This window comes from Sceloporus occidentalis, unplaced genomic scaffold (assembly GCF_023333645.1).
Source record: "Sceloporus occidentalis isolate IW3139 unplaced genomic scaffold, rSceOcc1.0.p SCAF_14, whole genome shotgun sequence".
NCBI classification, from domain to species: domain Eukaryota; kingdom Metazoa; phylum Chordata; class Lepidosauria; order Squamata; family Phrynosomatidae; genus Sceloporus; species Sceloporus occidentalis.
Window position 1 is genome coordinate 6,491,816 of NW_028316994.1, and position 27,011 is coordinate 6,518,826.

A 27,011-nucleotide genomic window follows, 5' to 3' on the forward strand; every position below is an offset into this window, starting at 1 on the left:
GTCACTCAGGAGACCTTCACAGGCTGGGTTGTGCAGCACCTTTGTACCTCAAGCACTGGCTTTACTGCAGAACAATTTGTACTGTAATGACAGGCACCGTTTGAGACAACACAAGATCAGTGAAACTTGGGAACATTCAAAAAGGGTCACTGTGACTGAGGAAGCACTAGGGGCATTTCTAGGGGACTGCAGGGGGCATGGAGAACACCGAGTGACACCTCAAAGGGGGGCATCTACCTTCTGGTGTGGAGTGTACCGCTGTGCCTCTCCACAGGTAGACTGGGATTCCTGGAGACTGAAGGTTCTGGGAAAGACCCAGTCCACCTGCCTGGAGGCATCAACGAGGCCAGCCAGGGTGCTGTCGGCACTCTACAGCAAATTCTGGAGGCCTTTCCCATCACCAAATGGTGCCTAGACCCCTTCCAGACTTGCAACCAAGGCAGGTAGACTGGAAGAAACTGGGACATAGAGAATCCCTTCATGTGCCCTGGTCCACCAGCCATTGGCAAAAAATAGACCAGGGCCTTTCTTGCCCATAGCAGCCCAATTTACTCCCAAAGGACCACTGTCCTAGCAGCTCTGAGCCTGGGAGGTTACAGCATGAGTTACCACATTGGGGTGACTCCAACCCTAGTGACACCATTGGGAAGGACTCCTATTTAACCAGAGTATTAAAAATCTACAGACAGAATTCTCTATTGTATACCTTTTACATTATTAACTACATAGCAGAGATGCTAAGGAACCCTGTTAGTGAACTGTAAAGATACGTAACAGGACGCCAGCAAGAATTTCCTGATGTGCACTGGGCTTTAACAAAACACATTGGCATTCTCTAGCCAATGTCCCAATGTGCATTAGTCCCACTGTGCACTGGGGCTGGTTGTGCCTTGGGGCTACTTGTTCATTGGTCCCAATGCACACTGGTCCTGATGTGCATCAGTCATTTTACTGGCTCCACTACATAGTAACATATCAGCAACCCCCTGCTGAATACGGACTTTGCAAAACTGTTCAATTCAATTTTCCGCAGACGTAAGTCCACTAACAAAAGACATAAGAAGTCCCCAAGTGAATTCTGGCCTCTGTTTCTCTATAGACATATATAGAGTCAATGCGTGTGTGTGTGTGTGTGTGTGTGCTTTCATTGTTAACCTCACCAGTTTGGTTCCATCGAAGGGAGGTAAAGGAGGAGGGAAGCAACACACTAGAAGAGGCATTTAACAAAATGTGAATGTGAGAGAGGTTGTATAAGGTCAGGGTTAGGGCTGGGTTTCAAGCTGGAGTCATGCTCTCAGGAGCAAATTTCTACAGGCAAGGCTTGACTTAGGGAAGTTTAGTATCCCGGGGTATGAAGAGGACTCATTCTCACACTAGGGAGGTAGGGGAAGGTAGGATTCCAGTTGGGGAGAGGGGCAGACCCGTTGGGGAGAGAGGCAACCCTGTTGGAGACAGGCTTCCCCGCCGCAATGTAGAGGGGTGCACAAAATCAGGGTTGATGTAGGTGAACCCTTGGAATTCACTCTGGTCAATGCTTGCCAGGACCAACTGGTCTGGGGGTGTCAGCGCTGGTGGTGCCCGTGTGAAAAATTTGTCAAAGTTTTCTCCGCTCCGGCCACACTGCAAGGGAAGGGGGAGAGTGGGAAAGGGGCAATGAAAATGAAAAGAGAAAGAAAAGAAGAGTTATCTCTCAATCCATAATACAACTTTTCCTCATTTTTTCCCATCTTACTTGCCCAGTAGCTATGCTACATTTAACTACAATCCTATACAGATTTACATGGAACTGAGGTACTTTGAATTCAGTGGAGCTACAATCTGAGTAGATATGCACAATTCCATTGTTAATGAAATGAAATTGAAATGAAGTTAAAATGAACTGTGGTGTGTAACATGAACTTTCATAGACTTGGTCTGCTTCTTCAGATACATGGAAGTAGAAGAGGGTCCAAAACACACTGCAGAAATATTCCAGTTTGGGACTATTTTAACTGTCCTGGCTCAGTGCTAGAGGATCCTGGAAATTGTAGGGTTTTTTTGTGGTACCAGAGATCTCTGACAGAGAAGGCTAAATGTTTCTCAAAACTACAGTTTCCAGAATTCCCTTAATGTGTGCATTGAGCCAAAACAGTTAAAGCTGGGATTTTGAGAAATGCAGTGGAATTGAGTTGGATAAATTTTCACATCCCAAGGAGCAAGCTGGCATAGCTGAATGGGTCCTGTGAGGAAAGCTACTCACTGGCCTGGGGATGAAAGGTGGAGGAATTTCCAGCTGCTCTAGTCGCTCCCAGTCCATCCAGCGGAAAAAAGCATGTTCCCGAATATCCCGCTCCCCATCTATCCCTGAGCCCAGACGCTTCAGTGGATGTTTGGTCAAGAACTGGGAAAACAGACAGAAAAAGAAGTTTGTTAGTAGTGTCTTCCTCTTCTAAGAACATGCAGATTCCAATCCAAGAATAATTCAGGGTGGAACTAAACATTAGGAAGCAAATGGTCCCAAGTATGTATTTTCCAAGCAGATTGTAATGTGTAGGCTGAGCAAACATACTGGAGAAGACAGAGGAAAGGGGAAAATGTTTAAATCCCTCTGAGACCAGCTGATTCCTCTCTGCAAATGTGTACTCCAGCCATATTTGCACAAAACTGGATTTGATTCTGCGTCAGAGCCCAGCTGAAAAAAAATCCATTAAATCTCCTGAGCAAGCATTTTGCAACTTGTGAAGGAAGGGATATGTGCATACACAGCCCATCCCTGTCCCCATCAGCAAACCAAGATTTCTCATCTTGTTTAGTTACAATGGGGTTAGCACCAGAGGTCAGGCTGCGGGGGGATGGCCACCAGATACCACCACAAAAAAATTTAAAATGCTCTCAACAGCTCCAAACTCCTCTGGAACCTTGGTAGGCAATTTTGCTAGTTTTTTGGACCCACTTGTACCATTCTAGGTCTAGGACAGGTCTTTTTTAACAACACAAAGTGAGTGAAAGTCACTTTCTGGTTTTTTCCTGGCCTTAAAATAGTTGTGGGGGACAAAAATATGGCAGAAATGTTTCCCAAAGGCATTTGGGAGCAATTTTTATTGTATTTAAAAATATATAAATTAAGCAAGAAGGCTAGGACCCACAAAATTGGCCCTAGGACCACATGTGGCCCATGGGCTGCATTTCACTCACCCCTGATATACTACTACCTTTCATAGCACGACAACATCAGGAAATATGAAAAGCTGGTTTTCCTCTGGATTGTGAGAGTTCTGATCCAAAACTCACCCCTTTGCAGATAGAAACAGCTTCTCGTGAAAGAGATTTGGGATAGGACACTGTATGCTCCATAATTGACTGGAAGAGTTCATCTTCATCCTCTCCATCAAATGGTGGCTATGGTCAGAGAGAACCAAAGGGATAGGTGAGAAGGGTTCCCTTTTTTCAGAAAGAGAAACAACAGGAAAACACCAGGTTGGACACCCCACCTTTCTATGCACTTCAAATGCAGGACTTCCTAGCTTCACTAGGATTCATCTTCCAAAACATTAATGTCTTCTCCCTCTTATTAGCTCCATAGTCTTTGGGATCCAGTATGGTTGGCACTATAGAAACCTACTCCCAAAATCCATTTACCAAAGAAACCAATCTTTAATTACAATCCTGTGGGCCATGTGCACAAACACAAATGTGCCCATGAGAAAACAAGATTTTGTATCCACTGGGACTATTGTCTTGGGAAAATCTATTGTCTTTGGGAAATGTGTGGAATATCCACACATAAACCTCCCAAAGGACTGGATCATCTTCATAAGGATCCAGGGTCTGTGGGTTTCTTGCTCGCCTTGTGATTTCATTGTTAGAATCAGATGTCACTTTCCTCAGATACCACAAAGATAATCCTTGAACTGAGTGACTTGAATTGAATAATTGACTAGTCCTTAAACTGAGTGATTTCCTGTCTAGACCATGGAAGGTTACTTTTCAAAAGTATTTAATTGCAGTTATAACCCCAAGACTCAAAGTTGTTGATTGTAAATTTTAAAAAGTATTTATTAATTTACTTTCTCAAAAGCATGTAAAATTGTTAGCCTAGAAGCCTCTGGTCTATGATATCAAATGTTTTCCCCTTCCACTGCCTCAGCATCAATGAAAGGTTGCAAGGCAGTAGCACAAAGCAGTAATTGAACCATGTAATATTCCTTCTTCACAATTTAGTGAGAACATACCCCCATAATGATAAAAGTAACTAAAAGTTGCAGTTACATAGTAAAAGGAGTGAAACCATGTCTCGGTAAGTTACCACAGTAATGTCATGTAATGTAGGGCCTCCATTAGTGGGGAAAGGAACTAATTACAAGTGACTAGTCAGTGTAGGAGAGTTGTTTGAGCATAGAACTACGATTCTGGAAACCAGGGTTCGAATCCTCACTCAGCCATGGAAACCCATTGAGTGACCTTGGGCAAGTCACACTCTCTAGGCCTCAAAGGAAGGCAAAAGCCAAGACAAGACAATCTCATGATGGATTCGCATTAGGGTTGCCATAAGCTGGAAACTATTAGATGGCATACAGTAACAACAAGTTACAAGAAATTAATTACTTCAAAGCTATACTCCTCCTTGATCACACCTACCTGCCCAGCTAACATTTCATACAGAAGGACACCAAATGACCACCAGTCCACAGACTTCCCATATGGCTGATAGGCAATGATCTAAATCAGGAAGGGATGGAAAATGAAGTCACTTCAAGTATTATTTTTAAATTAACACTCTCTGATGTGAACAACTCCAACAATGCAGCTTACATATATACTTGTGTATGTCAAGAAATTTATGTCAAAAAGAATGACCCCAAAAACCTGGGTTGACTTATACACAGGTCAATACAGTACTTGACCCAAGCCTCTTCCTAGCCAGGCTGCCTCCACAAAGGACAGCCCAGCTGGGGAGAGGCTGGGAAGGGCGACCAACTGCCCTGTAGCCTGTATCCCAGCAGGGCTGCCTCCTGAAGTCTGACCCTTGACTTATCCACAGATCATATCGATACCCATAATTTTGGCCCCAAAAGTTGACCTCGACTTATATATGACTTATAGTTGAGTATATAAGGTAACTGAAAACTTTGAAATATAATACAATATTACTGTGACACTACTTATTGTTAGTGCTGTATACAAATTATAATTTTAAAAAAAACACAATAAATTCCCAACCAAAAGTCAATAGAAGCACTAGTACAGCTCAACTAATTATAAGAACCCAGTGAAATATCATTTAGTTTCCAACCAAATGTTAGAAAACTAGTGGAGAAGGTGTTAGAAGTGTAACTCTGGGAAGTAAGTTCCACCATGTTTGTTTTGCTGGCACCAAAAAGGACACCAAAAACATGTTGGCACCATGTAGACACCCTCCGCACTCTCAGTGGAGTAGAAAATGGAGCTGAGTTATCACCGAGGATTCAAGTATGTCTGGCAAGAAGCAAGGTTCTTATGGAAGGAGGTGATTCACATTGTACCAGGGCTCAAGCTGTTTAAAATTCACCAGTGACACCTTAAATTGGGACCAGAAGCCTATAACAAAGTTGCTTCCAAACTGATGTGACAGGCTCTCCTTGGCTTGCCACTGCCAACAGTCCAGTAGTTGCATTCTGAAACACTGCAATGAACTTTTCAAGGGCAGCCCTATTTAGGCACCCATGCAATAATCTAGAGAGTTAGTAAATAGGAGTCCTGGGTCCACTGGAAAAAGATAAGGATCAAATGGAACAGTACATCCATTCATTCACTACTCTGCTCCTTAAAAAGAACTAAGGACAAAACTAAATATGATATTGGGCACTTTCAATATTGAATGTAACCTGAGTTAGGGAAAAAATGAAACACAATAAAATAAGACAGAGGAAGAGGGAAGGTTCAGATCCTCAGTTCACCCACACACACATTTCATTGTATAAAATTAGAATTCAGATCAAACAAACAGGAATAAACAAATATGAGTGCACCTCTTATTCAAATGCATAGGATGAGGAATTTGAAACCAGGACCCTGGTAAGTTTACAGAGCAGTTGCTGATTTAAGATCAGATGGGTCCTGGAAGAGAATTTAAATTAAAACAGAAGGAGCCTGAGTTTTCTTTGGAATGACCAAGTGGTTCACTGTCGAACCAGGAGTAGAAAATTTAGAAGGGGATCTTGTACCTCTGGAGCAATGTAGTCAGGTGTTCCGCAAAATGTTCGGGTGGTAACGCCAGGGAAAATGTTTTCTTTGCACATCCCAAAATCTGTGATCTTAATGTGACCATCGGCATCTAACATTACATTATCCAGTTTCAAATCCCTAGGTAGGAAAGACAAAGTGAGCAACTGGAATACAGTGGAAGGCCTCAGATCACATTTAGGCTGACAGTGCTCAGGATCCTATGGTTTGAAGTTTGGTGAGACACTGGAGCTCTCTGGCTTCTAAATACCTCCTCCCTAAATTGGAAATCCTATGATTCCATAGAACAGAACCATGGTAGTTACAATAGAATCATAGAATGTGTAGTGTGAAACAGCCCCAAACTTCAGATCTGGAAAGGCAGGTATATGAGACAGCAGTCATAGACTCACCTGTAAATAATTCCCTTATTATGCAAAAAGAAGAGGCCAATTGCAATTTCTGCAGCATAAAACCTGTAATGGAAAAGATTAAAAAGAAAATGCATAATGGGTAGGATGAAGTGGGTGAAAGAATGGCTAACATCTCATTAATATCATCGTCAGAGAAGAACTTGCAGTGGTTCTAACACCCACTGCTTGTATTACATTTGAAAGACCTAGGCAGCCGCTGTCTCTAGCCAGCCAAACCATTCCAGAAGCAGGCAGCTTCTTTACACTTGACTTTGCCCCCTGTTGAATACCAATATTCAGATCAAAAATCAAAATCTGTGAAACAAGAGCTTGTAAATTGCAATGAGAGTACTTTTCATTCCAAGTAGAAGTGACAAGGGACCTGAATGTAGACTGGCTTCCTACTGTGTGTATCTAGATTGTATTTTTTTAAAAAAATCTGTATGTGTGTCATGATTGCCTGCGTTGGCTGGCACAAACACTAAGGCAATCAGTATGCTGATATGATACAGTGGGCTCTTGATATCTGCTAGTGTTTCATTCCAATCCACCCCTTGACAAATGATACCAAAATCTATAGAAGCTCAAGTCCCATTATATTAAATAGCATAATAAAATGATGTCCCTTATATAAAATAATAAAATTATGGTTGGGTTTTGGAATTTTGTTTGGACAGGGGATATTTTCAAGCTGTGGATGGTTGAATTCGTGGATGCAGAATCCATGGATACAGAGGGCTGACTGTAATACACAACAGAGCAAATATTATATTTTGTGAATTTAAGCCTCCACTCCTGTTTATTCAGCATCACTCTGCTGCTCCAGAGACTAGAACACAGAGCAATGGATGCAACCTACAAGAAAAGAGATTCCCGCTCAACATTAGGAGGAACGTCCCGACAGTAAGAGCTGTTCAACAGTGGAATGCACTCCCTCAAAGTGTGGTGGAGTCTCCTTCTTTGGAGGTCTTTAAGCAAAGGTTGGAGGGCAATCTGTCAGGAATGCTTTGATTGTGAGTTCCTACATGGCAAGGGTTTGGACTATGATTCTATGATTCTATTCTATAAATGTGCATGGCATTGTACAGAGTAACCAGATATCATTCCCCAATACCAAATAGCTTATGACCTAAAATGACACATTTAAGTTACCATTGGGGAAGGGGGATTTTTTCTGCCTGGAAACACATTCTATTCAGAGTAAACTGTTGAAGGGTAAGGGAGTATGTTAACAATTGGCTGAGCCTGAGCCAAAAGTGCACAGAGGACACCCTTTGTATTTTCTCTTGATCCCATCCATCCATCCATCCATCCCTCTTTTCCTCGTTCCTTCTCTACACTGGACAGACTAATAAAGAAAGGTCTCTTGTGTCAGAGGTCTGAAGGGCCTATGAGAGAAGGGTTTAGCCAGTATATTAGTCTAGGGGCCAGAGAGCCCAGGAAGGATCTGTGAATTTCTGACAGCCCCTTCTTTCAAAAAGAAAAAAGATCTCAAACATATCAAAAACTTTTTAAGGTCTACTGAGTATTGAATCAACCACTGCCAGAGAAATTGATTTTGATAACGTTATTAGAAATTTTGCAGATTAAAAAAGCCAGGAAAGCTCATTTCATTAGTTGATCAGGCTTATTGCTGTTTGTATAAAATATAAAGTACATTGTTATCGGATCATTCTGGGGCACAAAGAAAGGTTACCAATGGTTGTATTCAAATAGCCTGAGATTAGCCATCGTGTTCTATTATGCTTTCATAATGATACAGCAAAAACTGTCTACTTTGTTCATATTTTAGCATAACCATATTTTTCTACAAATAAGGAAAAACTCCAACTTTTAAATTTCATGTTATACCATTATCTTTACTAAAAATATTTAATTGAGAATTTATGGTCCATTTGGACACCCCACACCCTGGAGCTCAAAAGCAGACTTGTTCCACCGTGCAAAATTTCTCTTGGATTCCCTGATCTGAGCCATTCACTCACAGAGTGGCTTTTGAAATGAAATTATATGAAATTAGGCCAAAAGCCACAGTTGGCCCACTTCCACTAAAGAAGGCAACTATAAGCAGGGATAAATGGGAAGAACAGGCATTCATCCCACTTAAATGTACATTGAAGGCTAGTGTGCTGTAATGATGATGTGGTCACCCACAAAGATTTCCCATATGCAATCAGTAAAGTCACTGGGGGACCTTGTCATTTCTCAGTCTAGCCTGGCTGATGGGTTTTGTGAGAATAAAATGGGACAGAGGGAGAACATGTATTTCACTTTGAATTCCTTAGAGAAAGCACAGGGAAAACAAAGTCGTAAATAAACTCTCTTACTTTGAAGAGGAATACACGGAGGAAGATAAACCACCCTTACTAGCCTAACCTGGGTAAGAACAGTAGGCAACAGATCTTCTCTTCAAGGTGCCTGAGTGCATTCTCAGTCTCACATTACAGCCTCATATATTTTTCATATATAGGAGTTCCTTGTGCAAATGAACTGAATTTTCCAATGTAGCACAAACTTACTTTTCATTGTTCTTCTGAGCAGGACAGATAACCCACTCACCAACAGTATATTTTGATCAAAAGCCACACTGATTTACTTCATGCAATGACTAGATGCTTGTTGATTCCATATTGAGGTCACTCAGTTACACAGCTTCACTGGAGTGTAATAATTTTCCATGAAACTGAGCCCTGGTGTCCAATGTTCATAAGCGGAACAAAGTGGTGCAATTCCCGCTTGTGGTACATCAGGCTGTATGAATTCAGCCAGCAATAGAGGGGGGTTATATTTTTAATGTTCCTTCATATACACACTCCCTGCATGAAGAAAACTATCTGTAGTGCATGAGGGAGAAAACCTATTGTTTCATTTTTCCCTGCAGCAGGAAGAAAACTAACATATTTATTTGCCCTCACATGCAAGGATGAGACAGATGAGTATTTACATCCCTACCTGAGCCTATGTTTGACATTATCACTCTCTGCAGGCAGCCCTGACCTTAAGATCGGAGCTGATCAGAAAAGCAGCTCTCTGGTGTGACCATCCTCTGGGTTGCAGTAAGTATTTATAGAAGAAAGGAAAGGAGGGAGAGCAAAGGTTTTCTCTAAGAAACTCACGTACATAGCATGTGGTTCCTTGAATTTCCCAACCTGCTGGATGTGATACATCAGGTCTCCTCCGTTGACATACTCCATTACAAAATAGAGTCGGTCCTTGAAGAAAAAGACCACATTAAGTCTGCTGCCACCACAGACGAACAAAGTAAAGGACCCCTCAAATAATACAAAATGTTCCCTTTCCCAGCACACTTGGGTATGTAGGAGAGTATCCAGTCAATTAACAAGTAGATTAATTTCAATCCATCTTAATTGACTTTAAAAACGTGTCCCAATTAATCAGACAGCATTTGGGGTGAGGGAGAAATGTAATTCTTTTGATCAGAATTACTTACAAATACTGCCATCTTAAAGGAGGCACTCCTTTCTCTAGATACTTATTCTTAAATTATGGTTGCTTTTATGAGTATGTACAAGCATTAGAGATAAAGAGAATATTTCTTAAAAAAAATAATGGCTGAAAAATGTGTTTCTGAATTCTTGAGACAATCCTGACAAGATGAATCCTTACAGAAAATTTGCACATGGTAGTTTTGTATAGGAATCAGCATTTTTCTACACAGAACATGGTATTTCTGTGCAGAAATATTATTTTATGCTCAAAAAATGCTGTTTCCCATACCAAAAAGGGGGTATTCTGCACAAAACAACTGCATGTGACTTTTGTGCAGAGAAACTCCCAAAGCACACACAGTCTTCAAAAACTGCACTTTTTGAGGATTTTCTTGCAGCAAGAAGAAATTTGCTAAAGCTACTCGCTGTTTCCTTCAAGAAGAAAATTAGCAAAGTGTTGCATCCCATTATGCAGCCTCAAATAAATAAATAAAGCAGAGAAAGTGTGTTTCTTCATGCTTTGAAACAATTGCTGTCTCTTATGTGCAAATATATGTGGATGATAAGAAATTATTACATTCATCAGCTAGAAGTTATGGTGTACACGATTGGCAGATTTTTTGATGATGCCTGTAAAGTGCCATTCAAATTTATGGTGCTATATAAATAAACATTAATAATAATAATAATAATAATAATTTACAAGATAGAGTTAAAATGGCAAGCGACAACCCCACTAGGTTGCCAGAGATTACCGCAGTTTGGAAAGTAGAGTGCAGTTGGGTTAGGAAATGTGGACGCTCTCCCATGGCCAAGACTCGCTTTTCCACCATGGTGCATTCTACATCATCATCTTGGATGATCACATCTTTTTTGAGGATTTTAATGGCGAATAGTTCATCTGTCCCACGGCGCTCTGCCAACATCACCTGTGAGGAGAGAATCCCAAAGGTTTGGATTTTGAATTTGGATCTAGCCTTTTCCACAGTCACTTCTTCGACTAGTGGCAGGCAGCCCAAGGCAGTAGGACTGCATGGGCCCTTCCCTGATCTCATGCAGCACTTAGCTTAATTTCAACAGCCCTCAGTGACATGCTCCTTCCCCAGACACCTGTTAGATGAGGAGGAAAGACAGAGAGTGGGCTTGCCTACTTTTGTCACCAAAGTGTATACACTGTTGGCTTCAGTCCCCACCAACCACTGGCATTTGGCCCATGGCAGATTTTTCCTTAAGGAATGTGGCCCTGGGTTGTGGTGTCACTGTGGGGATGTGGGGTGTGTGGACCATTGGCACCAAAAGCAGTATTTGGGACAGGAGCATTATTGGAAACCATTAACAGATTTTTTTTCTGACAAGGAAAAGATTTGATTCCTCAGTGATCTAACTAGAATACAATGACAAGAGAACCATGATGTAATGTGATAAGAAACATTCAAAGACAGAACTGGTGCAAATTGTGCTACAGTTCTGATATCCATCTGGTGATATTCTTTCACAGCTTCCAGTGGGAATGCTCCCTGTAGCATCCATCTTACTGATATATTACCATCCATGTTGACTGAGAGGTTCTCAGAACTGAAATTGAAAAAAGCAACTTTTTCAACCTCTAGTTGAAAAGATAATAACCCATACTTCCTCTAACCATCTGTGTGCTCAGTTGCCAAAGAACAGGCTCACCTTCCCAAAGCTGCCTTTGCCCAGCACCATAAGAAAGTTGAAGTCCGAGATGTGGAAGCGATTGATGCCAAAGAATGCACCACGCTTGGAATCTGTAGGACTCGGAGATGGTGACTGGATGGGGCCATGCCGAACCTTCTGCAGAGCACACGATAATAAAGGAGAAAGAAGAGGAAACAGAGATATGGTGAGAGATGTGAGCACTTCCTGCTGGTTTAGAGTAAGGGGATGGGAGAAGTGGTGCTTTAAACTACCAATTCTGCAACGTCTCTGCTCTCTGGCCTGAAGCTGAAATTGGCAACCTGGATTATTCCAGAAAACATACCCTAGTTCACTTCTTTCTAGGTATGATTAAAATGGAAGCTGGTGAGATGCAGATATCTCTTAAAGAGCAAAAGTACCAACACTTTCCAAAAAAGTAGTGAACCTTTGGAGGAACTCTGCATAGCAAGGGCCAAAATCAGGGGTTGTGAACACCTGTGGGGAGGCCGGACATAGAAGCACACAATATTAAACAGGGTATAGTTCAGCACTAGAGCACACACATTGCATACAGAAAGTTCTCACTCCAATGCAAATATTTCCAGTTAACAAGATCTGACGGCTAGGAAGAACCTCCGAGACTATGAAGAGCAATGGTCTTACTCACATGTAAGAAAGCTTCTTACGTGCAAGATATCGCCCTATGTGGGAAGCACAGAATTAGCTAGTCTTCTCTCCAGTGCTTTGTCTTTTTTTCCCCTCTAGTACATACTGCTCACCACTCACCTTTCTTTCTATTGCAAACAAGACAAAAGGGAATACTTCTTCTCCTGCAGGGCTTGGTCTACAAAGCTGTGATAGGGCCCACAGAGGATGGAGGCTATGCATACTCATAGCTATTGCTCACAAGACATTTGTGTTTCTCCATGTTCAGAGGCAGCATGCCTCCGATCACCAGATACAGGGAGGACAAAACAAGCAGAGATGCTAATCTCTATTATTTTGTGAGCAGCTTTGAAACACCCTAGATGGGACTTGAGAGACTTCTTGCCTAACCAAGTATAGGTATTCCCCCTAAGTTGTCCTTCTCCCCATATTAATGTGATAGAAATCAGCTCTAAGACTGAGTCCTATGGGCAGCAAACAAAAAAAACCCTCCTTCACTCCCATCTTGTTGTGCCAGGAGACGGGTGGATGGAATTGAAGGAACTGTGGATACCTCATAGAGCTCCAGAGGGAAGTTGCAAGCCTGAAAAGTCAAAAAGAGCAGGTTTTAGAGAGATGCACTAGTAACCTCTTTCCCACCCCATCTGAGATTCAACACCAGTTAGCAAGCCAGACTGCCCACTTGACCTCCCTTCACAGCTCCTAGAAGATAAAGTGGTTCATAGCTTTTTCCCTCCACCCCACTCCTCTTTCCTCACAGCAGCAGCATCCCCCCAGCTGTGAAGTGGCATGGCCTTTGTGTTTGCACTGGGCTGGCACACAGTGGGGAACCAGGGGAGGGCCAAATCAAGCTGTGCCCAAGAAGCCACGAGGTTACCTCAAATTTCTGCAGCAGCCCACAGTTTTCTGCATCAGCCACAGGGACACTATAATACTCGCCCTCCTCCTGATTGAGCAATTTGTACCTGGGACAGCAACGCAGACAGGGACACCGGGCAGGGAAGGAAGGTAGGCGAACAAGAGGAAGGAGGGATTATGAAGAAAGAGGAAAAGAAGAAATGGGGGGGGGGGGGAGAAAGACATGGAAATGAGAGAGCAGAGTGAAGAAGGGATGGAAGTAAAAATGAGAGATTTCATGGGTAAGATAGAATAAGATAGGGTAAGACAGAGATTATATAGATAAGAAGATGGATGGATAGATTCAATAGATCAGATATAGATAGATAGATAGATAGATAGATAGATAGATAGATAGATAGATAGATGATGGAACCATCCAGGCAGACAGATAAAACCCCAAAAAGACACCAAGACGGAGGGGGAAAGAGAGAGAAAATGAACCACTGGTGTCCCCTGAGCTGCCAGTCATTCTTTTCCATCTTTGCTTCTGCCCCCCCAAGTATCCCCTTACCAGCCTTCCGCAGGGCCCTTGAAAAGCTCTGAGACCCCAAAGGACATGGCTCCCATGAAATCATTGCGGGTTGTCCGGTCCCAGTCCCACACCTCAACGGAGAGCCGCCGTTCCATGTCACCTGGCTGCAGAGTGCTGGTCAGATAGAAGATTGGGGGTCACAGAGTAAAAATGGTTCAATGGATAAAACCCCTCAGCACTTTTACCCTCCAGCATCTTCAATAACATATACACTGCAGGACTTACAAAATGAAGGTTTCATTCCACACCGGATTGAGAGTAGATCTCACTGTCCGGGTCTTTTGTTTTGTTAGGTTCTTAGGGTCAGGGATCAGCTTGAGTTTCACATAGGGATCTGAGAGGCCATTGGGATCCATTGGGATCAAGTTCAGTGCTTCACCAACTGATAAAGAAAAGGAAGAAAGAAAGGGGGGGAGACAGTATTAGTTTTTAACAGAATATTAGCTTCCAGCAGCGTTAGTATCAGAGGAGAGTGTGAGTAGGCGGAAAGACAGACCTCCTGCATTCTCTAGTGGGTGGAGGGAGGAGGATCTCTTGGCGTCTGTCCCAGGCCACCTGCTGTGGGCCAAGAAAGTTTATGTGGCAGCAATTGCTACCGCCTTCATATGTAGGGGGTGGGAATGGAATAGGACGTAAAGAAGATAGTAGAGGGGTGGGTGAGGAAATCCCCTTCTGTCATGAAAACTGCAGTGATGGCTTTCTTCTCACCACCTACATGCTTGATTCCAGGATGAGGGAGAAAGAAAGAGAGAGAGAGAAAGCATGCAAGAGAAGGTGTGAAAAGCAGAGGCGGGGGATGTCAAGTTCTGCAGCTCGGAATAGAACCCAAGCGTCCTGGCTCCCAGCCTCCACTAACTCAATCACTACCAAAGCTCTTCAGCCCCAGCCAGATCCAGCCCTCCTGCTCCCTTGCTGTTTGCTACTATCTGCTGCCATTCCACAAGATTTTCTTCCCTCCTGTAAAGATCTAGGTGGCTTCCTAAGCAAGTAACCCCTATCATTTCAGCTGGTTGTTAATAATAATCATCATGAAAATGAGAATAAAAAAGAGTTGGGTCTAGACTCAGTAATAATGAGAGTAAACACACTAAAATGAGTGAATCTTAAATTCATAATACAGTGGATCCCTGCTATCCACTGGGAATCAAATCTGCACTCATGGTGACCCTCTCTTAGGATTTTCTTGGCAAGACTTGTTCAGAGGAGGTTTGTCATTGCTCTCCTCCCAGATTGAGATTGCATCTGCGCTGCAGAAATAATCCAGTTCGACACCACTTTCATTCCATCATGTGGAATCCTGGGATTTGTAGTCTGTTGTTGCACCAGAGCTCTCTGAGACAAGGCTAAATGTCTCACAAAACTACAAATCCCATAATTCCATAGCACTGAGCCATGGTAGTTAAAGTGGTGTCAAGCTGCATAATTTCTGCAGATGCAGCCTAAGTGAGTGACTTTCCCAAGGTCAGCTAGTAGGTTTTTATAGCTGAGGTAGGATTCAAAAACTGGACTCAATAAGCACTATACCATGCTGGCTCTCAACAACTAACTTACATTCCACTGATTTCAATAGGCCAGATCTAAGAATAATTAAGTCTGCATCTAACCTATTAATCTTGTTGCTATAATTATACAGCACTATTAGTAGATTTCTAAAACAGAAATGAAGAGGAAAAGACAAAGCAATCTAAAGAATCAGTTATGGGACTAAAGATGGGTCAAGTAACATTTGTTTGTGCACAAACTTATAAAAAGATTCTACACTGAGGTAGACTCAGTACTACATGCACTTGAAGCTGTATCCTGTAACCTTTATGTATTAAAAACATTTTCCATACATTATGCAAATTGAACAAGTATTTGCATAATTTATTCTGTTCTGGTCTGCAATTGGGAGACAATAAAAAGCTATAAAGGGCCTTGAATTCTGGCTTCATACCACTGGAAGTCTCCTAGGGCCACTTTGCAATCTGTGCTGGAATTATCTCTGAGTGAGATGCAGAGAGGGTCCAATGTGCCAGACGTTATATTGAGCTATGCTGGAGACTTCTGGAACTTAGAGCCCTCTTACATAATGTTTCCAAGCTCTGTGACTATGATGCTTAGTTTGCATCTGCTAAGAATTTTTTGAGAAACAGGCTTGTCAGATTCTGGCATAGCAGAAGGATGACATGTTCTTAGAAGAGGAAAATCTCCAGTTACAAGCTCTCAGTGGGTCCTCCTGTCATTGCAAATGCCAATCTACCTGACCCAACCAGTGCCCCAAACCACCTACCTGACTGACTGGCTCTCCCACATAAGCTTAGTAGACCACAAGTTGAACATGAGTCAACAATGTGATGTGCCAGCTTAAAAAACCAATGCAATTCTTAGCTGCATCAACAGGAGTATAGTGTCTAGTTCAAGGGAAGTAACAGTATCAGTCTATTCTGCTTGGATCAGACCTCACCTGGAATACCATGTCCAGTTCTGGGCACCACAATTCAAGAAAACATATTGAAAGCTGGAACATATCCAGAGGAGGGGAACTGAAATGGTAAGAGGTCTGGAAACCATGCTCTATGAGGGCCTTCTTGGGGGTCTGGGTATTTTTAACCTTGAGAAGATTCAAGGTGACATGATATCCATGTTTAAAGATTTGAAAGAATGTCATACTGAAGATGGGACAAGCTTGTTTTCTGCAGAGACTAGCACACAGATTCAAATTACAGAAAAGGAGATTCCACCTAAACATTAGGAATAATTTCTTGATGGTAAGAGATGTTTGACATTGGAATAGGCTGCCTTGGAGTGTGGTGGAGTCTCCTTCTTTGGAGGGTTTTAAACAGAGGCTGGATGGCCATCTGTCAGGAATATTCTGTGTGTTCCTGCATGGCAGGGAGTTGGACTGAATGGCCCTTAGGATCTCCTCCAACTCTATGATTCTATCATTCTTCACAGCAAGGCTGGCTATAGCACTGCATCATCCCCATCACATATACTTTGGCTTCTAAATATGAAAGGCAATTAACAACGATGTAAAAGCCACAGAAGAAGTCTTCACTTAGCTTACCAAATACCTGAGCATACTGAACCATTGTGAAATGCTATCTAAAAGACAGAACAAATGGAGCTACAGTATTTCTGGAGAAGATATTCTACAGTTGAGAGGCCACCACAGAAAAGCCCCTGTTTCTGGACCCCTCCCAATTAAGATTGAACATGGATCTGCCTGGAGTGCAGGGTATCTAAAGAAGATAAGAAACCTCCTATGGTAGCAGGGAGTCCTATTCTTATCTCCAGTCACCTCAGTTAAATACTCCCTTACCAGTCACACGGATCTCATCACTCCCAAATGTCTCAATGTGGAGTTTCAGGCGTCCCCGGCGTTCTGTGTGGTCCACGCCGCACAAACTGGGCACACAATGGACACAGCGTTTGTGCACATTCATCTCGCAACCTGCAGAGGGCAAGAGCTGTTAACTGGGATCAGAAAACCACAGAAAGCAACACAATTCCATATGAGACCTGCAACATTAATCAAATAGTGATTACCATATATACTCAACTGTGAGTCAGCTTCTTGTATAAGTTGAGGGCAGGTTGGGGGGGGCAAAATGATGGATTTTGATGTGACCCGTGGATAAGTCAAAGGTAAAACTTAAGGGCATGTAAAAATGGATCTAAAGGACAAAGCAAAGCGAAATAATGCCAAAGAGCTTACAAAATTCCAGTAGACATAACTGCTTGTGCTCATTCAGAGGGTGGATGAATGACAAAGTAGAGGGTGGTCAGTGCTTCCAAAAGAGATTACACTCTTGCTTTTCACCAGGGGATGGTTCCTTTTTCAATACAAGAGTTAAAATACAGTACTTACATTGACCCATGGATACGCTGACTTAGGTTTTTAAGGTATTTTTTTACATAAATTTCTAGACTTACACATGAGCATATACAATAATCACCTTTTTAATAAAGAACAATTTATGAGTCACAATAATGTGTCCTCCAACTAATCAGAAAGCAACATGTTTTTTAAAAATATATATTTTAGTACAGGGCAAATCTATATGTAAAAGTTTCAGTTCTGAAAAAGAATTCCTTCTTCATCTTTGATATAATGTGCCTTCTAAGATAGTATGTACTGCAATATGCGTATGTGTTATAAAATAACTGTTCTGGTGTGCGCTTATTTACATTAATGCATATGCCTTACATGTAAACTGAGCATACCTGTGAAAGGTCTTTTTGAGACTGATCTCTGAATACAGAGAAACACTTGTATCCCAAAAGCTATGGCATCAAAGACCACCAACAAAGCTTCAGAAAGCAATTATTTGTTTAAAAAATAACAATAAAAACAAAAGTAAATTTAAATCATATATCTGTAGAATTACTATCATTCTTTCAGATGAAATTGAAACTGAGAACATTTAAGGACAGAAAGTCTTTAAAATCAGTAATCCAACTAGGTGCTAGAGGTACAAGGAAAATATTTTAAGAACTGTTTCTTCCAATCAATTGATAAATTGAATTAAAGGACTCAAATTCAGATAATTAATAATCTAAAATGTCTGGGATGGCGCGACAGCCCTCTCATCTGCCCCTTCTGACCATCTCACTGGAGACACATAAGATCGATTCTGGCTATGTTTTTATGCCTATTTTAGAGACTATTTTATCATCTTTGGCAGGTTCATTGAGGACTGTGCTCTATCTCTGGGAAGAATGACTGCAGCAATTTACCCTAAATCTTTAGGAGAAGGAAGACAGAACGTGTTCACAATGTTAGTCACTTCCTCCCATGAGTAAACAAGTTGGTATTTATGAACATATTCAGTAGCCCAGTGTTTTTATGTGATCTGATATGATGGACCAGCAGAGTTTTTCCCACCAATGTGCCAGGGACCGGCACCATATTAGGGCCAATTGACTACAACTGTTTCTTTCTTTCCCAGAAACTCGCCAGAGACTGGCATCCAATAGCTCATGGACTGGCACCAGCCCACAGACCGCCATTCTGCTTAGTACTGCAGTAGCCAGCCTAGTTTCAAGGAGTCCCACGTGTCAGCCTTTCCTAGTTCTGGTTCCAGGACCTCCAGTGCCTCTGCCCTCATCTTGCCTCCATCGGCACCTTCAGCATAAGAAAAAATGCTAACGAAAAGAAGATGTACAAATCATCCAAAAACAGTGCCCTCACTGTATCACCAGTGTGCATAATACCTGGAGGGGTTCATGTCAAATATGGTCTTTTCAATGGCTAGATTCAGAATTTTTAGTTTCCAGTGAGTATGGGTATACACTTTTCAAAGGCTTCTGTCCCATACATGCCCAGGAATATCAATTAGATGCTACCTGCCTGAAGCAAATGTCCATGTGGGCATCAATCCAGGTGGCGTTACTCATGAAAAAAATCCTATCCTAACTGCATGGAACAGTTAGTTCTACATCTCTACGTGCAAAAACAAGTAAAGTGGGGGGGGGGGGGTGTCATAGATTTGTGAGGTGGGAAAGCAGACTGTCGCATTCCAGATTGCAGATGAGAGGAGCACATTGTCTAATCTTCCTTTGTGTTGAAGAAGAAGAAGAGGCTTTCATCCAGTAGACAACTACCATCTGGGTGACTGCATAGCTAGAATTTTTCTCCTTGATGCTCTCATTTTCTCCTTTCACACTGTTTCCTTGAGGGTAACATTCAAAAATGGTATCTCCCACCTGCAGAGTGAAGTAGTACACTCCATTCTACCACCTCAGGAGTCTTTCAGCTCATCAAGCTGCATATATATGATCCAGCCTAAATCAGAACTAATTTTAACAAGAATAATTTTAACACCATCCTGCGTAATATACTCAATGCCTTATCAGTCTACTTTGTAAGACTAATTGACATTTATAGAGCACTTCTCCTAAGTGCTCTAAGAGGAACACAGATGTGTCTCAACCATCGTTGCAACATAAGTGAGCCTCTCCTAACTACTAAGATATTTGTAATGTGGGAGTAATAAGTATACTAAACCCAGCACATCCAGATGTGCTGAACTACAATTTCCATCACCCTGCAGGCAATATGGACATTGGACATGGTGGCTGGGTGATGGAAACTGCAACCCAACATATCTGGAGGGTGCTAAGCTGGGGGAAAGCTGGTTTATTAACATTATTTTTCCTATGTTGTGGATGTCTCACAGAAGAGCTAAATTGGACAGTCACATCAGCTTGATTCCATCCTGTCAATGGTTTTATCCTGTGGCATCCTGGGATTTGTCGCTTGAGGTTAGAGTTCTCTACCAGAGAAGTCCTACCAAACTACAAATCTCAAAATTCCATAGCATAAAGCCATGACCAGGAAAATGGAATCAAACTGCTGTAACTGTGTGATGTAGCTCCTCTTTGGGAGACAAAGTGGCCCACTTCTGAGGCTCTTTCACACTACAAAAAAAAAAATAATACAAGAATTATAGCACTATGATTCCACTTTAACTGTCATGACTAATCCTATGGAATTCTGAGGGTGGAAGTCCGATGAGGCACTAGGGATATGTGCCCTGGAGATCTAAATGTCCCTCCCTGAACTGCAAATCCCAAGGTTTCCCATAAAGTGAAACCATAGTGCTATAATTCTGTAGAGTGAAAGGGCCAGGGGTAGGCAACTATGGAGGGGACAAGGGGCTTTTTTAAAAAAATCCTTTACCCCCATCCAACAGGCCAAAACTTGACATAACTGGAAGCGATATCACATCACTTCTGGTTTTATTTTGGCCAGTTTTTTCAGTGCTTGAAAGGTCTTAAAGTATGAAAGGAGGTTGTGTAGGCAAACTATTGTGTTCTGTAGTCATTCTGGGCCATCAGAAGGTCAGGTGATAAATGCCTAGAAAAAAATTAAATGAAGGGGGGCTGGAACCCTGGGGGCTGTAGAGAAGCTTCTTAATCCTGTTGAATTTTTTTCTTAATCCTGTTGAAAGATCTGAGATTTTGTGATCATAGCTCATTGTTCTTTATCTCCAGGGTGCAACAATCCTCTGATGAAATAAGTCTCCCCACCCCGCCTTCTACAATGCCCATGGCTCAGTTTTTCTAGTGCAATGGGACCACACAGCATCAGAGGATGGCTTTACTCACAGGTGCATTTCATTCCCTGGTGGACCAGCCCATAAAGAAGGGAGCCACAGTGATCACAGAAGGTTGGGCTGCTGTAGCTATGGATTTTGAACTTATGCTTGCTCCGAGGATCCTATGAAAGGAGAAATTCAGAGATGTATAAATCATCAGTGAAGATGAGACCTAGAACATTATTCTCTAGTGTACAGAAACCACATAGGTCTTTCCCCATTTCCATTCTCACCACCTCTAGAAAGATCTGCATACTAGCAGTTTTCTGGCAACCAGTGCAGAATGCAAACCCCACAAGTGTCCCAATTTGTCTGGGACTGTCCCTATTAAACCTAGTTCCACATTTGCAGCTGCTTAAATAATGTCCCAGTTCTTCTCTCCTCCTCAAACCTTCCTCCATTGACCTCAGCTTACTTCAGTTGCTGCAAACTGAGTTCAAACTGCAAAAGGAGTCTGCATTCCATTAACTTGACAGGGGCAAGAGGAGAGGAAAGGCAGAAATCTTGCCCTTCCTTGTAAATTTAGGTGAAAGCAAACAGCTGCAGCCTCTCCTAGCTTGTATGTTCTTCTTTATAAATGATTCTTGACCTCTTGACCACACTCTGATGTTGCTTGGTCACAAATGTCCCAATTTTCCTCTCTAAAATGTTGGGGGGTATGAGGATGCAGATAGTGGAACATCACAGAAAGAAAAAGAGCAGCTGTAAACAGCACTTTTTGCTGTATGGAATGCAACCACAGAAAGAAGATCTGCACATCTTGCCTGAACAGACAATATTAACAGCACAATCAAACAACCTCTCTGGTTTCCCCCAGAGTTAAAGTAACTCTTTACTCTGGAGCTCTGATCACAAGCACAGAAGCCTCTGAAATTGCATGACCTATGCTTTCACCGTGTATGAGGACATGTCTGGAGATGTGTGCAATGGAAGGAGCAAGGCAGGATGAGACAAGCCAACCCTCCCATCCTTTCTCATTCCTTTCCTATGATTCCAGGCCAAGGACAAGGGAAGTGGGACACTGGGCGCATGAAGATATCTGCTCCCTCTGTCAGCTGTATAAATAGCAAGGAAACCGGGACGCTCACCTGGAGTGGAGGAAAGACCCGAAACACTGCTTGGGCTCCCAATCCTGCCCTGTAGAATTCTGCCCATTAAAACTGCTCACATCTTTCTGAGAACCTGAAAATCCCAATATTTCCAGTTTGGGTGTCACTTACATCTGTCTGGGGTCCTTTCCCAGCTCCTGGACACTCGAATGTGACAAATTCGTGGCATCTTTTGTGAACGACAAAGCTGCACACTGAGAAAGGAAAGAGAGAAGGGGAGAAAAAGAGGTTTGAGTGAAGGGAATAAATTTGACAAGGAAAGGGAGAAAGGAAAGAAGAAAAGGAAAGTGGCAACATGGGAATAAAAGGACAAGGAAAGAAGGAAGATTTGTTTTTAATTGGGGATAATTTTGTATCAAGACTATGAATGTATCAGAGGTCTGACAACACAAAACCCAAAAAAGTTGTCTTATGCTAAATCAGGCCATCACACCCAGTATCATCTGTTCTAGCTGACTGTAGCTCTCCAAAGTCTCCTTCCTATTACTTCTATGATGATGATGATGATGATGATGATGATGATGATGATGATGATGATGATGATGATTTATATCCTGCCTTCAGGGGGCACAAGGCAGTTTACAAAAGTTACAGCAGATACAGACAAAAAATCACATCATATAAAAGTTACAGGCATGCGCCTCAAACACTGTCGATTTTTTTTCTCCTGTTTGATTTGTCTAATAAAGAAGCCAGTTGAACTTTGAAACCTTGCATCATGTATTTTGTGCATTTTGGATGGCCAATAAAAGTACTGCTGTTTTGTGGATTTGTGGTGTTATTGTACTATTGAATGTTATCGTTATGGATTTGTAACCTTGGGCCTTGTCTGCATGGGCCAAATAAAACATCCTCCCCCTATCCTCTTAGTGGAGAGTTCGATGATACACAGACCAAAACCCGTGATTTGGTGTGAACAGTCCAGACAACATCCAGCACATTCAGCACCAGAGCCAGGGCATACCCCTCTTCAAACAGACTTTTAACAATCACCAGAGCCCTCCAGAGAGATGCCAGCTGGCTGTTTAAAATGTGTGCCATTGTGCTCCCTGGTGCACCCATGACAGAATGGGTTGCTTGCCCTGAGGTCACAATGAGCAACCTGCCGCCGCCACCAGACAGCACACCTGGACAAGTGTGCAAACAGCCTGGCCATCATTGGAATAGAGGGCCACGATTATGGAGGGAAGCCCAAGTCGCTCCAGGACTAGAATACTCCAGGCTGCCCCCGGAGTATTCTGGCCAGTGCAGACAGGGCCCTAGAGTTACAAATTTGTAACTGGTCTGCATTCAGTAAGACTACATAGCCTTACTGGAAATCTAAATAAAGACACACACACCCCCACCAGTCCAACTTAAGAAATAGCAACTGGATCAGGAGAATGAAATTTCTACCCCCTTCCAGTCAGCAAGGTTGCCTGTGAGGATCAGAAGCAGGACTCCTAGCACAGGTCCTTGCCACAGTCTTGCTCACAAGCAAAAAACATCATCCTTCTTGTACCCTGGTCAGAAGCTGAATGGACCTTCTTCTCCCAAACCAGCCATTGGTTCTTGAAGTGGACTGGAAGGACACCTCAGGCCAAGAGACATTACTTACTTACATCTCCGTAACTATGTAGCTCAGTGGATCCCAAACTGTGTTCCTCCAAATGTTTTGGACCTAAGCTCCCAGAAGCCCCAGCCAAATTAACCAATAGCCAGGAAGTCTGGGAGCTGAAGTACAAAAGACCTGGGAAACTAAAGTTTGGGAACCATTGAGTAGCTGTTCTAGGAAGTTGGTGATAATTTATTAGTGTAACTATTACAGTATAATTACACTATCAATAGAATTAAAAGCAGTTAAAAACATGACCTTTCTAAAGAAAAACAACAAATATAAACAATGCAGCCCTGTGAAGCACCCTGTCTACTGAGTAATTCAACCTTCAAAGGTTTGCCAAAGCAAAAAGGATGTCAACAGCCTATGGAAGGATAGCAAGAAGGGCTAATATCTCCAGGAAGGAAGTTGTAGAACCTTGGAGCAGCCACCAAGAAAGCACTCTCATATGTTCCCACAAGATGTACCTGTGAGGATGGTGGGACAGGGAGAAGGGCCTCCCCAGATTTCAAAGCACAGTCAGGGTTTATAGAAGAATAAAGTTCTTTAGATAATCTGGATTTGGGCTATATAGCTTGCTACATGGTCATTTTTGTAAAAAACTACAGATGCCAGGACTTGAACTTTGGAATTTCTGTACATAATGCTCTAGCACTTGGCCATGTTTTTTCTTCTCAGTGTTATGACTTTGTGTGTGTGTGTGTGTGTGTGCTGTGTGCTTTCAAGTTGTTTCCGACTTACAGTGACCCAGTTTATGGCGAACCTAAGATGGGGTTTTCTTGGCAAGGTTCTGCAGAGGGAGTTGCCATTGCCATGCTCTGAGGCTAAGTGACTTGCTCAAGGGCTGATTATATCACCAGAACATCCTGCATTGAGTATAATGTTATGACTTTATACTCCATGCAAAATGTTTTGTTGATATAATCATCCTTGTGGTTCCTTGCACTCAGTCACTACAGTCTCTTAGAATCATCTTATCACTCACAAACCTGGGAATACAGGGAGATATGCTATACCTTTATAACCTAATTATGGACCTTGGGCAAGTCACACTCCCTCAGCCTCAGAGGATGGCAATGGCAAACCCTCTCTGAAGAAACTTGCCAAAAAACCCATGATGCATTTGCCTTAGGGTCATCCTAAGTCAAAAATGACTTGGAGGCACACAACAATAGGTATGGCTGACTGAAGTGGTACTGTGTGATGGAGTGGAAAGCTGAGAGTATATTCCCGCAAGGACTTGTAGCAGAATAGTTAAAAGCAGATCTCACAACAAGGCAAGAAAAATTCATAGGCCTACTTGCAGATAGAAGTATTATTTATTATTCAAGGCATGTATTTATTGCCTCTCGACGCACCAGAACTCCTGAGGTGATACATAATTGATAAAAGCACTTTATAAAAAATTAAATAAAAAACTAAAGTTGTATAGTTAAAGTAGGGGAAGATTCCACCTCCTTCTGGTTTATATCATACCTTCAACCGTCCCAATTTGGCCAGGAGACTACTGATTAATCCTCTGTTGTTCCGCTTTTTCAGCTGCTTTTACAATGTTCCAATTTCTCTCTTTCCTCTCCCACTTTCCCCTTCATCCTCAGCTTATTCCAATTAATGCAAACTGGGTTTAAAGTGCAAATGTGGTTTGCACTCAGCTAACTGAACTGGGAGCAGAGGAGTGAAGGTGGAGGAATCTAGCCTTTCTCAATAGATTCAGGCAAAAACACATTGCTGCAGTCTCTCCTAGCATGTTTGTTCTTCCTCATTAACAATTTTTGCCAACTTGACCATACTCTGTTTGACCACAAACATCCTGCTTTTCCTCTCTGAAATGTTGGAGGGTGTTCAATGCCCATCTGAGAAAGGCTTAGATATGGTATTGCATCAGATCCTTTTGTTATCTGGCAAAGAGGAATGGATTAAGTTTTCCAAAGTATCCCTAGACAACACTGTCTGGTTTATATTACTGAGATAAGTGAAATGTAGAAAGATCTGAATATCTTGTACTGAAATACTGAGGAGAGTATTGGTTATGAACCCAATGCCTTACCTATGAATGCTCAAAGGCCCTCTATCTCCACATTTGGGGTGTGTGTGTGTGTGTGTATGAATGTTAGTGTGTAACAGTTGTTACCCTGCAGAGACCAGAGGATCAGGTTCAGCAAAGGTATCTCAAGACAGTAGTGCTGGATCAGATTACTGTGACAGGTGAAACTTAGGAAGTTTCTGAAAGTCCTGCTGTCGTATGAGTTACAAACCAACCATGTTTGTGTGTTGTTTGCTTTCAAAAGTCTTTCCTGACTATGGTGACCCTAAGGCAAACCTATCATCAGGTTTTCTTGCCAAGAATTGCTCAGAGGAGGTGTGCCATTGCCTTCCCCTGAACCTGGGAGTATGTGACATGGCCAAGATCACCCAGAGGGTTTCATGTCCAAACTAGGAATAAAGTTTTGGTCTCCAAAGTTGTAGCCCAATATTCAAACCACCATGCCATGCTGGCTCTCCTAGCCAACTATGCCACATGTGAATTTTTAAAGAACCAGAGCCAGTGTGACATAGTAGTCTGAGTGTTGAACTATGACTCTAGAGACCAAGGTTCAATTCCCAGTTCAGCCATGAAACCCACGGTTGACCTTGAGCAAGTCACATGCTCTCAGCCTCAGGGGATGGCAATGGCAAATATCCTCTGAAAAAATCTTGCAAAGAAAACCTCATGATAGGTTATCCTTAGGGTGACCATAAGTTGGGAACGTTTTGAAGGCACACAGCAACAACAACTATGCCTATATGGAAAGGACTTTGTATATTACAAAATATACTTTACAAAACACACAGCTGTTGATCTCAAGCACAAAACTAGGGGGTCTTCTGTTTAGCTCAAGCAAGGGAAACCAGTGGAGTGGGGTTTTGGGGAATGGGTGTGTGTATGCAGATCCTGGGTGTTCATCTGTGGGTGCAGGGTGAGGGGGTGTCCACTCTCCCTTCCCTTCCCCTTACTCTTTCTTTTGCCTTCTGCATCTCCAGGCCTGAGATTTGGAAGATGGATCTCCATGGCAACAGGCGGGGGACGAATCCACAAGTACCCAGCTCAGCGGGGGAGAGTCAGAAGGGGGGGCAGAGAAGACTTTTGCACACAAAGAGAACCCACAAGTATAGAGGTTCGGGGCCTCCCATGCTACTTGCCTCTCCCACCTCCGGCCTTTCTCTGAAGCATCCTACTCCATAACTAAGGCTAAAGGTCTTGCCCATTTTGCATCTTATCAATTCACCTCCGCATCCACCAAAGCAACCAGCACACTCAAAGTGTGCTTGTGCTGTGTGCCTTCAAGTTGTTTCTGACTTAGGGCAACCTTAAGACGAACCTGGTAAGATTTGTTCAGAGGAAGTTTGCCATTGCTTTCCCCTGAGGCTGAGAGTGTGCATA

The 27,011-nt window shown here is 42.5% G+C and overlaps 1 protein-coding gene across 1 annotated transcript in view; it reads right to left on the reverse strand.

The window, feature by feature from the left end:
- Window positions 1-491: 491 nt before the first annotated feature.
- Window positions 492-27,011, reverse strand: part of LOC149303687 (protein kinase C gamma type-like) — a 57,364-nt gene continuing 30,844 nt past the window's right edge. The window contains exons 3-18 of the mRNA XM_089481240.1: window positions 22,105-22,187; window positions 20,895-21,006; window positions 17,104-17,235; window positions 14,025-14,181; window positions 13,779-13,913; window positions 13,245-13,332; window positions 12,921-12,950; window positions 11,720-11,857; window positions 10,798-10,971; window positions 9,714-9,805; window positions 6,594-6,656; window positions 6,183-6,321; window positions 4,618-4,698; window positions 3,271-3,378; window positions 2,240-2,380; window positions 492-1,620 (exon numbers count right to left, since the gene is read on the reverse strand). Coding sequence (XP_089337366.1) covers window positions 1,369-1,620; window positions 2,240-2,380; window positions 3,271-3,378; window positions 4,618-4,698; window positions 6,183-6,321; window positions 6,594-6,656; window positions 9,714-9,805; window positions 10,798-10,971; window positions 11,720-11,857; window positions 12,921-12,950; window positions 13,245-13,332; window positions 13,779-13,913; window positions 14,025-14,181; window positions 17,104-17,235; window positions 20,895-21,006; window positions 22,105-22,187 — 1,925 coding nt within the window. The 3' untranslated portion in view covers window positions 492-1,368. The remainder of the gene's footprint in view (window positions 1,621-2,239; window positions 2,381-3,270; window positions 3,379-4,617; window positions 4,699-6,182; window positions 6,322-6,593; window positions 6,657-9,713; window positions 9,806-10,797; window positions 10,972-11,719; window positions 11,858-12,920; window positions 12,951-13,244; window positions 13,333-13,778; window positions 13,914-14,024; window positions 14,182-17,103; window positions 17,236-20,894; window positions 21,007-22,104; window positions 22,188-27,011) is intronic.